The 16,536-nt window shown below is 46.6% G+C and overlaps 1 protein-coding gene across 12 annotated transcripts in view; it reads right to left on the reverse strand.

The window, feature by feature from the left end:
* The window catches only part of ATP2B4 (ATPase plasma membrane Ca2+ transporting 4), a 117,265-nt gene that overhangs the window by 33,354 nt on the left and 67,375 nt on the right, over positions 1-16,536 (reverse strand). For 9 of the 12 annotated variants that reach the window (XM_001156333.7, XM_009441014.5, XM_063793146.1 and 6 more), the window contains 9 exons: positions 12,207-12,404; positions 10,848-11,105; positions 10,234-10,359; positions 9,642-9,767; positions 8,486-8,521; positions 6,762-6,923; positions 3,357-3,571; positions 2,475-2,717; positions 1,038-1,279 (listed from right to left, as the gene is read on the reverse strand). In XM_001156333.7, the coding sequence (XP_001156333.2) occupies positions 1,038-1,279; positions 2,475-2,717; positions 3,357-3,571; positions 6,762-6,923; positions 8,486-8,521; positions 9,642-9,767; positions 10,234-10,359; positions 10,848-11,105; positions 12,207-12,404 (1,606 nt within the window). The remainder of the gene's footprint in view (positions 1-1,037; positions 1,280-2,474; positions 2,718-3,356; positions 3,572-6,761; positions 6,924-8,485; positions 8,522-9,641; positions 9,768-10,233; positions 10,360-10,847; positions 11,106-12,206; positions 12,405-16,536) is intronic. The other 3 variants (XM_016936349.4, XM_024351060.3, XM_054657977.2) reach the window with 1 other exon arrangement.

Here is a 16,536-nt window from a genome sequence, read left to right on the forward strand (position 1 = left end):
GCAGAGAGACTTTTTCAATCCGAGTATTTAGAATAGTGCTCACTGTGTGGTGCTGGTGGTTTGGGGGAGGTTTCCTATACAAGAATGTGCTGATTAAAAGAAGGTGGCTAAAGCCATGTTGGAGCACTGGTTAATTCAGCCCTACTTAGGTATAGGGCCAACTTTTGATGAACTATGGGTAATTTATTAATAGTCACTTTTTTTTTTTTTTGTAATGGAGTCTCACTCTGTCACCCAGGCTGGAGTGCAGTGGTGCGATCTCAGCTCACTGCAACCTCCGCCTTCTGGGTTCAAGTGATTCTCCTGCCTCAGCCTCCTGAGTAGCTGGGATTACAGGCACGCACCACCATGCCTGGCTAATTTTTGTATTTTTTTTAGTAGAGACAGGGTTTCACCATGTTGGTCGGGCTGGTTTCGAACTCCTGACCTCGTGTTCCGCCTGCCTCGGCCTCCCAAAGTGCTGGGATTACAGGCGTGAGCCACTGCGCCTGGCCGAATACTCACTTTTAAAGTTATGTAAATTCCCTGTAATCAGAAATGGGAATGGGAAGGAAAGAGAAGGAAAAGAGAACACAGAACAAACGTTTCTAGTACTTGTTATGTATAAGGCATTTTACATACATTGAATCATTTAGTTACAGTGAGGGGGTAGTACTTTTAGGAGCTGAGTATGGCTATCTCTGTTTTCAGATTAGGAAATGGAAACTTAGGATCGTCCAGGTCTGAATCCTGGCTGTGCCACTATTAGCTGTATCACCTTGAGTGAGATACTTAACTTCCTTATATCTCTGTTTTCTCATCTGTAAAACAGGGATAATCATAGTACCCACCTTACTGAGTTGTGAGGATTAAATACAACAAGCCACCTTAAGCACTTAAAAAACATGCGTGGCCTGAGTAGACGCTTGGATATTAGTTATTATGTCACCACCTGGCTGGAGGGCTCCCTCATTCACATGGGTTCAGTGTGGGGTGTGCACCCATGCCTTCCTGAGGAGAGGATCTTGAAGGGAAGCAGAGTGGTCGGGGGTGCTCACTTGCGCAAGATGATCTCAGAGGCGCCCTTGCTGTACATACGGAAGCCACCGTTGGGATTCCTGATGACGGTGCTCATTGACTTGCGCACTGAGTTGAAGGTGTACACCTTGTAGAGCTTCTCCTCGGGCACTTCATTACGCACAGCCTGATAATCCTGCTTCAGATCTGTGACAAAGCCTAGCAGAGCACACTCGGTCTTGTTGCCCACCTGCCGAGGCAGGCCTCCCTCCTTCTCTGGAGGCTGGGAGAAGAAATATACACAGCACTATTGAGTAAGATGCCTTGACAAGGCAGAGAACTTAGGGAGAAAGAACTCATTTACAAAGCCTTCACATTATATACTTGGAGCTCATAGGGGAAATAACATTTTTTTTTTCTTTTTTGGAGATGGAGTCTCGCTCTGTTGCCCAGCCTGGAGTGCAGTGGCACGACCTTGGCTCACTGCAACCTCCACCTCCCAGGTTCAAGTGATTCTCCTGCCTCAGCCTCCTGAGTAGCAGGGACTACAGGTACCTGCCACCATGCCCAGCTAATTTTTGTATTTTTAGTAGAGACCGGGTTTCACCATGTTGGCCAGGCTGGTCTTGAACTCCTGACCTCAGGTGATCTGCCCACCTCAACCTCCCAAAATGTTGGGATTACAGGCATGAGCCACAGCACCTGGCATCTTTTTTCTTTTTCTTTTTGACATAGCACCTTGCTCTGTTGCCCAGGCTTGACTGCAGTGGTGTGATCTCAGCTCACTGTAGACTTGACCTCTTAGGCTCAAGTGATCCTCCCACCTCAGCTTCTGGAGTAGCTGGGACTACAGTTGCGCAACCGTGCCTGGCTAATTTTGTTTATTTTTGTAGAGATGAGGTCTCACAATATTGCTCAGGCTGGTCTCGAACTCCTGGGCTCAAGCGATCTTCCCATTTTGGCTTCCCAAAGTGCTGGGATTACAGAAGTGAGCCACTATGCCTAGCCTGTTGTTTTTCAAGGGTAGGCAGAGAGGGGTCAGTGGTAACCGTGATCCTTGTGCCATCCAGGGCTTAGGGATTTTGTAGTTTGCTCTAGTGGTAGTGCTGGTGTCTCGCCTTGTGTGGGTCTTACTCTAATACACTGTGCTTGTTTCTAGAAAGTGAGTAATTTACTTCTGATAAGTCCAATTCTACTTTGGGTTACTTTCTACTTTCCCTCCTTAGAGACATTGCTTTTACATGCTAATTGGGAGGGTATTTCCTGGCCATAGATTCTTACAGGCCCTTACCTCCAACCCTCCATTGACTCCCAGGGATTTTTCTGTAGTCTCACCCAAACATGTTCACTCCAGCGTGAGAAATGGCATGTGGGATGGCAATTTAGGCAGTGTAAACAATAAGGGGGTTCATTTCAGAGAAAATGGATGTTCCCTTCCAACCACCCATTCTAAGTGTCTACGCAAAGGAAATGCTTACCAGAATCTTGGAGGTATAAGCGCTGTTGATAGAAATGCCATTGACAATGAGGTCCAGGACTTTGGGCAGGAAGACATCAGGGCTTGGGATTTGACGGTAATGGATGCCCCCAATATAAGCTTGTACCACAGTCATGCGGTTCATGGTCAACGTGCCTGTCTTATCAGAGCAGATGGCGGTGGCGTTGCCCATGGTCTCACAAGCATCCAAGTGCCGTACTAGGTTATTGTCTTTCATCATTTTCTACAAAGGAGAAGAGAAAAGACTTGAGAGGGGGACTAACTGGACTCTCCTAAATCTAGGTCAAAGGCCATTTCCTAGCCAACATCTCTCCACATTTCATCTTCCAGTCCCACACAAAAATCCAAGATACTGACTGGGTGCAGTGATTCATGCCTGTAATTTCAGTACTTCGGGAGGCTGAGACGGGCAGATCACCTGAGGTCAGAAGTTCAAGACCAGCCTGGCCAACATGGTGAAACCCTGTCTCTGTAAAAGATACAAAAAGTAACTGGGCATGGTGGTGCACACCTGTAATCCCAGCTACTTGGGAGGCTGAGGCACGAGAATCACTTGAACCCGGGAGGCGGAGGTTGCATCATTTGCATTCCAGCCTGGGTGACAGAATGAGACTCTGTCTTAAAAAAAAAAAAAAATCCAAGATACCATTTTTGTCATTCTCTTAAGATTCTGCTGGGTCATTTCAACATTGATGCATCTGACAGAGATGGTCCTTCCATAATACCAGGGACTTCTGCTCTTGTGAGGCACCAGCCAAAGTTTATAGATGATAGAATGGCTTATCTTTTCACTAAAGGTTACATGGTACCCTTCTCTCCCATCTCTATCCTAAAGGAAGAGATAGGATTGTTCTAGTCTCACCTTCACAGAGTAGGCCAGTGAGATGGTGACAGCCAAAGGCAGCCCCTCTGGCACAGCCACCACCAGTACAGTGACGCCGATGATGAAGAACTTGACAAAGTACTGGATGTAGATGGGAGTACACTCAGGGAGCCATGGTCTGCGATTTATCACAAAGTTGTCAATCACAAAGTATAGAATCAGGATGAAAACCGTGAGAGCAGACATGAGCAGACCTGTCCAGAGAAACAAGTCATATGAACCCAGGCCGGAGGGCAGTCCTAGGGCCCTAGCCAGAGATAGATTGGCATCAGTTGTAGCCTTTGTTGCCAATTATTAAAACCACCACCGCCAGGAAGACTTACTAAAATCCCCCCCCATTCTCTGTTGCTTGTACATTATAGCATAGGGAACAGACACTGGTTTCGTATTTCAAAGACACAGGTTCTATTCTCAGCACTGCACTAACTTGACTTGTGGCTTTGGACAAGTCATTGACCCTCTCTGGGCCTGTTTCCTAGATCAAATTCCTCATTCATAAATCAGGGGGTTGATCTGTTTCCTGAAACAGCTTTCCATGATCCTATTCCACGCCCACCCTCTCCCTGCGATTCATAATGTCATGACTGTACTTGTCCATTTCATAGTAGTTCATCAATTTTGACTTCTCCTCTACTAACCTCTGAATGTTGGACAATTCACACCTTGTTTACAACAATGCCTCTATGGTGCTAGTGTATCACCTGCATGACTAACTCTTAGAACAGTGCTTCCCAAGATTTCTCTTGTCACGGCACACATAGAAGATGCCAATAATAGTAAATACTTATGTGGGCACCTGCTGTGGGCCAGGCAAGCACTTCACAACCCTGTGAAATAGGTCATTATTATTACCGCCTTTTTAAAGATGAGGAAATGAAAGTACTGAGAAGTCTTTGGTATAGCCCATTGGTAGAGTAACCAAACCATCCTGAGACTACTGAACAGTTTCCAGGGATGTGGGGCTTTGCTAAAATTGAGAAAATCCCAAGCAAACTGGGATGGTTGGTTACCCTACACATTACAGTACGTGAAAGAATCTGCTCAAGGTCAAAACCGACTGGCTTAGGGGTTCTGATTGCCATGGGTGCTGCCTGGATGCTTTGAGGGCTGATGGAATCAATATCTGGGGACAACTGTCCCTAACTGTGGCACAATATTTGGGAAAAGCTCTGCTTTAAATCATTATCTGGTTTTGGTTTTTGCTTTTCCCAAGGGCCTGATGATTCGGGGGCCTCCAAGCAAGGCTAGAGATGATGATATCAATGAAAGCAAATTCTTCCGTTCTTTGCTTGATTAGGGCCAGGACTCAGGTGGAGAAGCAAGCCACTGAGAGTGCAAAATTTAAGGAACTCACTCTCCAGATGGTGGAAGGCATCTGACTTGCCTCACCCTATTCCTGGACTGGCCTAACATATAAAATAAAGCAACAGAGGAGACTAGTGGCCAGCCATCAGGTAGCTTGTACTCTGTAAGAAGAACAAGGCAGGGGACAGGTACAGTGGCTCACGCCTATAATCCCAGCACTTTGGGAGGCTGAGGCCGGCAGATTACTTAAGGCCATGGGATTCCTTGAGTCCAGGGGCAGATCACTTGAGGATAGGAGTTTGAGACTAGCCTGCCCAAAATGGCAAAAATCTGTCTTTACTAAAACTTAGCCAGGCATGGTGATGCACATCTGTAATCCCAGCTACTCGGGAGACTCACTTGAACCCCGGAGGTGGAGGTTGCAGTGAGCCAAGATTGCATCACTGCACTCCAGCTTGGGTGACAGAGTGAGACTTTGTCTCAAAAACAAACAAACAACAACAACAACAAGGCAAGGATTAGGAGAATAGTACAAGGGTTAGGTGGGGTAGATTTAATGTTTCAAACCTGTGTGTTTGATTCTGCACCTGCAATTCATCTCATCCATGTATAGTTTATATGCAAGAGATTTCACAGTAGTTAAAATTAGCTGGGTACCAGAATGGACATGAAGAGGTTAGGCCAACTCAGTCCAATAGATCTTTCTGTGACGCTTAAGAAGTTCTCTATTTGTGCTGTCCAATATGACAGCCACTACTAGCACATGTGGCTCATGACCAACTAAAATTTACCCCAGCAACTGGATTTTTAACTTTATTTACTTTTAATTAATTTAAATTGCAGCAGCCACATGTGGTGAGTGGCTGCTATGGTGGGCAGCATAGATCCCTGCCATCCAATGTGTGCAAACTGAATCAGCGGTGCTGGCATCCTGTGGGGGCTTATTAGGAATGCAGAATCTCAGGCTCCACACCAGACCCCCTGAACTGAATCTACACTTTAACAAGAACCCCAGGTAAGTTGTATACAGCTGTATAAAGTGCAGAGATGTGCTGATTATGATTGTGGTAAACAGAAAGGTGGAATCAGAGAATAAACAGTGGTAAAAAACTACTCTCTGGCAGGGTGCGGTGGCTTATGCCTGTATCCTAGCACTTTGAGAGGCCGAGGTGGGCGGATCACTTGAGGCCAGGAGTTTGAGACCAGCCTGGCCAACATGGTGAAACCCCATCTCTACTAAAAATACAAGAATTAGATGGGCTTGGTGGTGTGCACCTGTAGTCCCTGCTACTTGGGTGGCTGAGGCAGGAAAGTCGCTTGAACCCAGGAGGTGGAGTCTGCAGTGAGCTGAGATGGTGCCACTGCACTCCATCCTGGGCAACAGAGGAAGACTCCATCTCAAAAAAAAAAAAAAAAAAAAAAAAAGCCTGTTCCTTGAGGGATATGTCCACTAAAGTAGCAATCTTCTATTTCTTCTTCCCACTCCCCTTTCTCCCCCTCCATTGAAAGAAGGTGGTGAGACAGGAAAATGTAGAGGCAAGTGATGGAGAAGCCACTTCCTCATATGCAGAGTGCATTATTTAGTTACCTCTCTTCTGGAGAGAGCCTCTGTAACCACAGCCTTCCTTCTTCCTCCAGTCCTTACTTGGTATTTATTGCTCTGTGCTTAGCCAGATCCTACTCCTATGCTAGGGAATTGCCTGTAGCAAGCTGCAGCCTTCTCTATCTTTAAGGAATTTACAACCCAAAGCAAGAGACAGGTAAGCAGTTATTAAAGTCTTCCTTCTTGCTAATGTAAATCTCCCCTGCTGTAATATATGCTCTTTATTTCTCATTCATTTGGATTAAGAGATCTCAGGGCCATTAACCCTTACACACAGGAAAACGTTTCTCTCTGAAAAAGCCTAGGGAGCGACCAAACAGTGGCGGAGATAGGGAAACAGCCGCCTAGCCCCAACTAGCCACCCTGAAGTTTCTGCTTCTTTCTGCCAGTCTCGGTCGGTGCAGAAAGAAGGGGATAAAAGTGATGAGGATCCAAGACAACATTGATAAACCACAACGAGGCTCTACCCTACTCACCGGCTTTCCCAATCTGAACAGCCAGGCGAGTCAGCTTGCCCTGCAGCACTGACTTCTCCTTTTTAGGCACCTTGACTGCCTTCTTGTCCTTTTCCTCATTGTCGATTCCCTCCTGGCTGTTGAGTGGCTGGATTTCCAGGGCCACTCCGTCTTGGGTCTTTGCTGGAGTGTATACACAAATAGGACAGGTGAGCAGGCAAGGTGGTAGCACTGAGTGGCAGGCAGGTGGAAACCAGAAAACCTTCCTGTCTCTTTCCCGGAATATACCTTGGACCCTGACATCAGTTCCGACCACTTCCAACCCACGCTAGACATGGAACTTGCCTTCAACACTCTATTAGGGCCTTTGGAATAATATTCTAATGAGTTTAGATGAAACTGGGGTGCTTTTAGGGTATGGATTTCTTCTTCAGTGGCAGCTTCCTGGCACTACCTCAGAGTCCCAAGCTAGGTTTATTCCAGCAAGGGGATTAATCATGTCACTAAGCACTATTAAAACAACCATCCTTCCTGGAACTCAGTGCTTAAAATAGTGAATCTTTACTGCAGAAAGGGGCTGAAGGAGAGGGTTGGCAGATGTTTCTGGAGCACAAGATTGCTCTGTTAAATGGTTTATCTCTCTCTCTCTCTCTCTCTCTCGATTGTCAGGGAAGAAACACATACCCCCAGACCCAGGGTATTTTCCAGCCCCTTCTAGCAGTTGAGGATAGGAAAAGAAAATTCCCTTTCTTCCCTGACTGACAAAGGTAGAGAGATACAGAGTGGGACCTGGGGTTAAGTCTTTTGGGGAAGAGGGAAGAAGCTGGTGTGAGGGACCTCCTGGAATAAGAGAAAGCAGGCATAAAGAGAGACATATGAATCCATTTTGCTTTTAAAAGAAGAGTTAAAGACCTAAAATTAAAGAATTATTTCTGTTTAGCTCTGGTTTTCCAATGTGATGACTTTATTTCTAAAGACTGCTGTGATGTGGGTTACAAAGTAAAAACAAATCTCTAGGAGCGTCACAAGACAGTAGTTCTTGCTGGCTCCCAGCACCACTCCACTTTCACCCCTACAGGGCTCAGCCCCTTGCTTAGGATACCCTTCCTGAGTAGTCCCTGCTGTCAGACTCACAAACAAGAAGACGGAGACAGAATGTGAACACAGTCACCAAAAGAGAAACACACATCAGATCAGGAGGAAGAAAACAGACTGTGGCAAGAACAAAGAAGGGAGGTGGGGAGAGAGATACAGAGAAAGGGCTCTCTCCAAGCACCCCTGAGAAGACCAGCAGAGAAGGGATCCAGACCAGAAGAGGACACTTATGAGGAAGCTAGCAAGAGGACGGTGCAGGGACTACCCACCCCACCTCCCTCCACCATGAGGACCCTGAAGTCTTCCAACCCAGAAACTGATGACTGTTGGTGTTTAAATCAGGCTGAGGTCAATGAAGCAGAGTTCAGCTCCCTAGGAAGAGCAGATCAATCCTACACACTCCCCAAGACAAACCTTGACATGACATTCTGTGAGCCAACAGCAGAGGGTGCTGTTGTCCCATCTTAGATTGGGATCAGGACCTTGAGACCACCCCAAAAATCTCTGCACCTTCCTCAGGATGAGGCATCTGAGCCACAGCAGCAGATAACAGATTTATGGAGAGGAAAAGGGAGAAGGAAGATGGCCTGGAAAGGTCTGGTTTGAGTGTGGGCAGGTAGAGATGGTAAATGAGTAGTTGGAGAGGTTACCTTTGTTGCGATTTTCAGGGACTCCTTGTTTTTTACCTGTTTGAACAAGAAAGAAAAAAGTGGGGTCGAAACCCAAAGTAACTATTAAGAGATCCAATTTGTTGGTCCTGCTCAGAGCCCAGAAGGACAACAGCAAAGTGTTTGGGTTGCAGGGAAGGGACATAAATGTAAAGGAAGCTCACATCTCTGTTTTCATTCATTCTTGCTAGAGGCTGTCATGAATCCTCGGGATATCCACCAAAACGCTCATGTAGGTGAGTGCATACTCACACCTGAGGTGCTTTCTCTTGCTCCTGGCCTGAGTCACATTGCTTGGAAAAATGGGGTGGGGATTAGGAAGTGAGAGGTTTGAACTGTTTCTGCCTGATGGCAAAGACTTTGAAAGGTGTCTCCGTGTTACTTCAACAGCACCAGGCAAGCTTCCCCCTTATTCATCTGCAGGCAGCTGCAGAAATGAATTATTTAGTTCCTGAGAGAATGTGTTTTGTTTCCTTTTCATAAACTGTCCTCCACTAAACAGCTCAAGATGATTCTCCAGCCAAGTGGTAGAAACCTTCTCTCCCCTAAGGGAAGAAGGAATGCTTAGGGAAACGTGTAGACTTGGTTTTAGTATCTTCTCCTCTTTCTCCCTCTTATTCTTTCCTTCAGGAATAACTGAGTGGCAAAGACTGAACTAACTGTTCCTACTCTTCTAGCTGTGTGTCTCTTCCATTGAGAGCCCACAGTTTCGGCAGAAATCTATTTTACTCTTCTGGCCAATTTTCTCTTAGTCTTGATGGTTCGTTTAATCCCCCATCTTTGAGGAAGAAAGTTGGGGAAGGAGGGGGAGTACACGGAAGGCATTTGGGGCTACCAGCACCTAGCCAGTTTATTTAGGGCAGGCTTTATAACTCATCCCTTTACAAGCTACCATTAGACATAAAAATCAAGGCTCAAATTCAACCTGATTTGGGGGCCTAGAGCCAGGATCTGGTTTTCATCAGAGCTCCCTGGAGCCAAGGATTTACATCTTTATCTCAGCAAGGAGTTTGGATATCTGCTTTCTTCATCGCAGCAGATTCTTCCAACCATGCTTTCTATCCAGATCTGCTCCCTCGCTTCCTTGTTTGTCCATGGGGATGAGAGGAAAGAGAATCTCATTCCAGATGCCCCTTACCTTTCTTCTTTTTCTCCCCTTCGTCATCCTCATTGACCCCCAAGAGAGTAAGGATGATTCCAGTCTGAGAGTTGACACCAACAGCTGTCACCACCATCCGGCCAGAACCTTCCATGACATGGGTCCCTACACGGGAAAGGAGAAGATGGGAAGGAATGGGTTTTTTAATACCTAGACATGATTTGGTATGAAACACAAACTTAGAAGAAAAAATACTCCTCCCTACCCCATGGATAATGATGTGCTTAGCACAGTAGGAAAAGGTCAAGAGCTGGGCGCATTTAAAACAGACCAGACAAATTGGGAGTAAGGAGGAAAATGTGTCTAAGCGCTTTAGGGTAAGCCCTCCCTCCTGCCCCCGCCACCCCTGCAACCAGCAAAGCCCCTTCAAGGCCCTTATAACACTTGTTGCATGGAAAACTTCATTTAGGCTGCCTGATATCCTTGTATTCCACCCACCAAAATGCTGTTGCCCCAGCTGAACCCCAGGGAAGGAGATGGGACAGAGTCAGAAGAGAGAACAGGGTCTGGATCCTGTGGCCTAGGTGTTTGCAGGGAGGTAAATGGGAACTTGGGCAGCCAGGGCCTATACCTGAGAGCAACATGGGGTCTTTGTCCAGGGACTTCTTGACATGGTCAGATTCCCCTGTCAGAGAGCTCTCATCAATCTTCAGATCATTCCCTTGGATCAGGATTCCATCTGCAGGCAGCAGATCACCTAGAGCACAAAGGGGAAGGAGGGACAGTGAAGGAGATAGTAAGAGACTGGCTGAGGGTAGGGTCCTCCAACTCCTTCAACCCTATCTCATGGCTGTTCCCATGGGCCCTATCTAGAGAGCAATGGCCGAGAGTACATGGAGACTCTTTACAAGTCTTCAGCTCTGTACAATCTGGGAGAAGGTTGCTTTCCAGGCATTATAAATTCAAACTCTTATTCATCCCCAACACCTTTCCATGGCCTGAATGTTATACACTTTTAACCCTAAGACACACAGGGTACAAGTCTGACAATCTTGCGACAGAGTTTCAGCTACTCCTTTCTGAAATGGCTTCCCACAACCTCTTTAAACTCTAACCTAGAAGTGAATACAATTTTGGATCTTATCTTTTTGGGTTTTCAGCAATTCCCAGCCCCCTCATGCCAAAGGACCTATCCCTTAAATGGGGGTGGCGGTGGGGTAAGCAAAAGAAACACGGAGCTCTCACCGTATTTGACTTGGGCAATATCACCAACCACAATCTCAGCCACAGGGAGCTGGATGAGTTGACCGTTTCGGATGATGGAGAACTTTTGCTCCTGTTCAATGCGGCACTGCAGCCCCCGGAATTGCTTCTCTTTGCTCCAATCATTAAAGGCAGTCACTAACACCACGATGATCACTGAGAAAAGGATGGCTGCCCCCTCAATCCAGCCAGCTTGTGCCTCATTTTCATCTTCTGGGGTAGTTGCGACTTGACCACACACTATCCCAGGAAGGGAGAGAAATAGTCACTGAAGGGCTTTTGTTGACATTAAGAAATAGGAGTAGTGCTTCCACAATCACCCCAAGATATAAAGTCAGGAAAAGTGAATAATAGCAAATACAGCTGTTGGCTGGAAGAGGATATCAGAGGATAGCAGGATTGAGTATTGTCTTATCACTAGTGTAACTATTTATGTTAATCCAAAAGAGGCAAATGACTAAATAGTACAAACTATCAAATTTAGGCAAGTCACATGTAAGGTCACACTTATGGTTCCCAACATGGTCAGGCTTTCACTACTGTTTCCCATCATGCCAGACAATTGGTGGCAGGGGGCACTTTGAGATGTAGGGTTTTGTTGGTTGGATAAGGGTAGAGAATTCCTGGCTGGGGGTGTTGGTTCACACCTGCAATCCCAGCACTCTGGGAGGCCAAGGCAGGCAGATCGCTTGACCCCAGGGGTTTGAGACCAACCTGGGCAACATAGTGAGACCTTGTTTCTATGTTATAAAAATTATTAAATAGGCCGGGCAAGTGGGTCACGCCTGTAATCCCAGCACTTTAGGAGGCCAAGGCGGGTGGATCACCTGAGGTCAGGAGTTTGATACCAGTCTGGCCAACATGGTAAGGCCCTGTCTCTACTAAAAATACAAAAATTAGCCAGGCGTGATGGCACACACCTGTAATCCCAGCTACTCAGGAGGCCGAGGCACGAGAATTGCTTGAACCCAGGAGGTTGCAGTGAGCCCAGATTAAGCTGCTGCACCCAGCCTGGGTGACAGAGCAAGATTCCATTAAAATAATAATAATAATAATTAATAAATAAATAAAATGTCTTAAAAGGGTAGAGGATTCCTGACATTCTGAAAAGGATTTAATAGAAGACAGAGGGTGGGGGTGGGGTGGGGAGGAACCCTTGGAATAAGGATGAGTTGGAAGAATAGCTTAGTAGCTACTGCTTGGTTTCCTTTGGAAAGCCCACTCTGGATAATGGGGGAAATGTTTTAAGCTATAACCTGTCAGCCACCAATACTAAGCGCTTGGTGGTGGTGGTGCAAAGAACCCAGATAAGAGTCACGCTGAGCTGTTTAGGACACTCACGTTCATTTTCTTCACCAGCAGGGCGATAAAAGGACAGGACCAGGGAGATGATGGCTGCAATCTCCAGGATGATGAGCGTGACATCTTGAAGAGCTTCCCACACTAATTCTAAGAAAGTCTTGGGCTTTTTGGGGGGGATCACGTTGTGTCCAAACACCTGCCTACGTTTCTCCAGATCTGCAGGGTTCCCAGACAGACCTGAAAAGGAGATAGGAGTGGATGAATGAATGTAGGAAAAAAGGAAAATGATAAAAGGCAGTTCTGAAGTGGCAGTGAGCCATGATCATGTCATTACACTCTAGCCTGGGCAACAGAGAGAGACGCTGTCTCAAAAATAAATAAAATAAAGAGGCCAGGCATGGTATCTCACGTCTGTAATCCTAGCACTTTGGGAGGCCAAGGTGGGTGAATTGCTTATGTTTAGGAGTTCGAGACCAGCCTGGGCAACATGGTGAAACCTTGTCTCCACAAAAAAGACAAAAATTAGCCAGGCATGATGTGGTGCACCTGTAGTCACAGCTACTCAGGAAGCCGAAGTGGGAAGATTGTTTTGACCTCAGGAGTTTGAGGCTGCAGTGAGCAGCAGTGATCACATCATTGCACTCCAGCCTGGGCAACAAAGTGAGACCTTGTCTCTAAAATAAAATAAATAAAAAAGACCCTTTCCTTCCTGATTTGCTCAAGTATGAGATCCAGTTAGAGACAACCATCCTAATCTGCCCAGGACTTAGAGAGGGTGGAACTTTCAGTCTAAAAATGGGCAAAATGAAACTAGTCAGCCATGGGACCACTCACTTATCTTAGTAATAAGTATAAGCTGGATAAATTCTTAACCAGACATAAAATCTTATCTGCTACTGATTGAGTATGCCCCAGGCTCCAGCTCTGAGAACATTAAATATTAAAGTGGTTCTTGGGATTCACATAGAACTTTTATGTCATATTAACAGGTAAATGCTGCAGTGATTTAAAAGCAGAGTGAGCTGCCATCCATTGGCTCACACACAAAGGCCAGGAAGAACAAGCTCCTTGCTCAAGGTCATGCAAGATGGAGGCAGAGCCCACACATGTGTCCTAATTCTAAGATCCAGGAGCTTTAGGGGAGCATCAGGGCAGAGTCTTTAAGACCATAACTTGTGGGCATTCCCTTTAAGCACATGTGCCCCTCTTCCGTCACACACATATACACACCTGTGTGCCTAGGTGTATGCATGTACACACACTCACAGAGGCACAAACACACACCACTGAGCGATACTACCATTCTACTAAGGACTAAGTAGGTACTAAGGGAAGTACTACTACTCAGATTGAATAAAAAGAGAACAAGAAAGGTGGGGCCACAGAGTTTTCAGATACCACGCAGTACTTGATTAGCAGCATCCTCCCTACCAACATACGTTTGCTTACATACCTGTGTGTACACACACCACATACCACACACACTATACAGACACATACACACCACAAACCACATACACCACTCACATCACACACCATATACACAATATACAGACACATACACACCAAACACAAACCACATACACAATACATACCACACAGACATATCACACACACACACACAGACCATGCACCACATACATACCACACCTACTCTCTAGGCACTTTCCCAGAGGGACAAGAGATAGGCAGAATTATTCTCAGTGCTTTCCTTATATTTGGGTCCTTTCATGGGTCCCCAGGTGGGGCTACCCTTGAAGGGAAGAGGGGCAATCCTACCATGGCGATTAATGCCAGTTGGTGTTCAAGTTGTTTACACGCTGAGGCAAATTAGTCCTGGTTTTGGCACTGGAAGCTGTTGGTTGCCGGTTTGAAGGGTTTCCCAGAGGCAGGGTAGGGCGACTTTTGTCTTGAAAAAAGGTTAGCAGCTGAGGAGGGTCAGAATCAGAGGAAGGGAACTTCAACTGAGCTTCACAGAGAGAAGAAGAAGTGGATGATGGAGGCTGCAGGGACAAAACGGAGGCAAAGGACTTGGATGCCAGAGGCCTTCTTTACACTTCAGTCAATGTGAAGGGCTATTCTGTTGCTGAGGAAGGAATGCAGACGTGGTATACAGGCAAATGTCTACTCTTCACTGAAAATCTTCACTGAATAGAACCCAAGAGTGGGCCGGGCGTGGTGGCTCATGCCTGTAATCCCAGCACTTTGGGAGGCCAAGGTGGGTGTATCACTTGAGGTCAGGAGTTTGAAACCAGCCTGGCCAACATGGTGACACCTCGTCTCTACTAAAAATACAAAAAATTAGCTGGGTGTGGTGGCGCATGCCTGTAATCCCAGCTACTAGGGAGGCTGAGGCAAGAGAATTGCAATCTGGGAGGCAGAGGTTGCAGTGAGCTGAGATCATGCAACTGCACTCCAGCCTGGGCGAGAGAGAGACTCTGTCTCAAAAAAGAACCCAGGAGTGTTACCTTAAGTGTCAAAAGGAGAGATTTGGGTTAGGACCTGAGGAAGACATCTGGACAGATAAAGATTTTGAAAATGGGAAAATAGGTACCCAAGGGAGCATTATTTGCGGAGTTTGGGATGGCCTCCATTTCCCTATCCTATAAAACAAAAAGCATCAGGAGACATACATAAGATACTCATCTGTCTGGGAAGGTAGATGTGGGGGGTAGGAGATGAAAGTGGGGGGGCAGGGGATGAACTAGCATCCACACCTGTGCAGTTAGGGGTGTGAGGGCCCTCTTTTGAGACCACATTCACTTGCTAGTGCTTAGGAGAGAGACACAGGGGCTGGTTAGGGAAGTGGTGCCTGATGGCTTATCCAGGGTCTCCTGACTCCCAGTGCCCAAGCACATCACCCTGGCCTCCAGCTTAGGGGCACAGCTGAGCCCCGCAGAGCTGTGAGGTTTGGCCAAACCTCTAGAAGCAAATTGGGTTGCTCCCCAGAGACTCCCTGCCCCCACCAGCCTGAGAAGTCAGGTTCCCAGTAGGAGGGAAAGCCAGAGCCTGGGAAAGGAGTGTTCTGGGCAGGGACTCTTTAGCCCCAGACAGGCAGAGGCAGACTTGCCAAAGGGGCAGGGCCTTGCTGGTCCTTTCTCCCCAGGGACCAGAGATGGCAAGGCTGTGCCAAGTTGGGTCTGCTGTGCTGGAGAGCCAGGCTTGCTGGCAGGAGTGCTGGTAATTTGTTAATCTACCTGGGACACTTCTCAAAAAAGCAGGATTCACAATGTAAAGGGAGGAGATGCCCTTTCCTTCTTACCAAGGTTTAGTAGATGATTATGAGGGCAAACCAAGACATCAGATATTAAAGATCATAAGGTGCACCCCAATAGCCTAATGAAACCCTCCCTCCCAAAAAGAGGGACATATGTGGGGCAGAGAACAGGGCTACCTGTCCCTCTCTGCTCTCATGCTAATACCCTGTAATCATCTTTGATGCCCAGCCCCCATCTCCTATATCATGCAGTTGAGAAATCCTATCAGCTTCAAAATATATCTAAAGTCCAATCACTTTCCATTTTCACTGTTATCATCCTGGTCTAAACCATCCTCTCTCATCTGGATTATAGCAATCGTCTTCTAACTGGTCTCCTTGCCTCCACCCTCCCTCTCCTGTTCTTAGTCTCTTCTCAATGTATTAGCCAGAATGATCTTTTTTAAGATCCAAGGCAGTACATGCGATTCATCTGCTCAAAACCCTCTGGCTCTTACTTAGAGTAAAACTAGGCACCAAGGACTTAATGATGGGCTTCCAGGACCCTTATGACTCCCCCAGCCCCCCAGTCCTTATCTCCTACTAGTTTCTCCATGTTCACTGAGATCTGGCCCAACCAGCCTGCCTGCTGTTCTCTAAACGCACTAGACAGGCATCTACATCAGGGCCTCTGCACAAGCTGTTCCCTCTGCCCAGATTCCTCTTTGTTGGAGAGGGCTCACTTCCTCACCTCCCTCAGGTCTTTGTACAAACATCTTCTTTTTAGTGAGGCCTACCCTGACCACTGTATTTACCTGGCACTCTTGATCCCCCTCATCCTGCTCAATCATTTCCCTCCACAGGTCTTCTCACCTAGCATATAATAGGACGCATTCATTTATTGTTTGTCCACCTCCTCCACAAGGGCAGGATTTTTATCTTTGTTCCTCAGGCCTACAGCATTGCCCGGCACATTGTACACACACAAATTTGTAGAATGAACTGAATGAATGAGTGATAACTAAGATTGCTAACATTTAAGTGATTACTATGTGCCAGATGCCTCACCAGGCACATTCATGCCTTCTCATTCAAGCATCACAAACCCCTACCTGGTAGCTACTATTAACCCAATTTGACATAGAAGCAAACTAAGGCCTGGCAGGGGTATGA

The sequence above is a fragment of the Pan troglodytes genome, chromosome 1 (genome assembly GCF_028858775.2).
Source record: "Pan troglodytes isolate AG18354 chromosome 1, NHGRI_mPanTro3-v2.0_pri, whole genome shotgun sequence".
In the NCBI taxonomy this organism is placed as follows: domain Eukaryota; kingdom Metazoa; phylum Chordata; class Mammalia; order Primates; family Hominidae; genus Pan; species Pan troglodytes.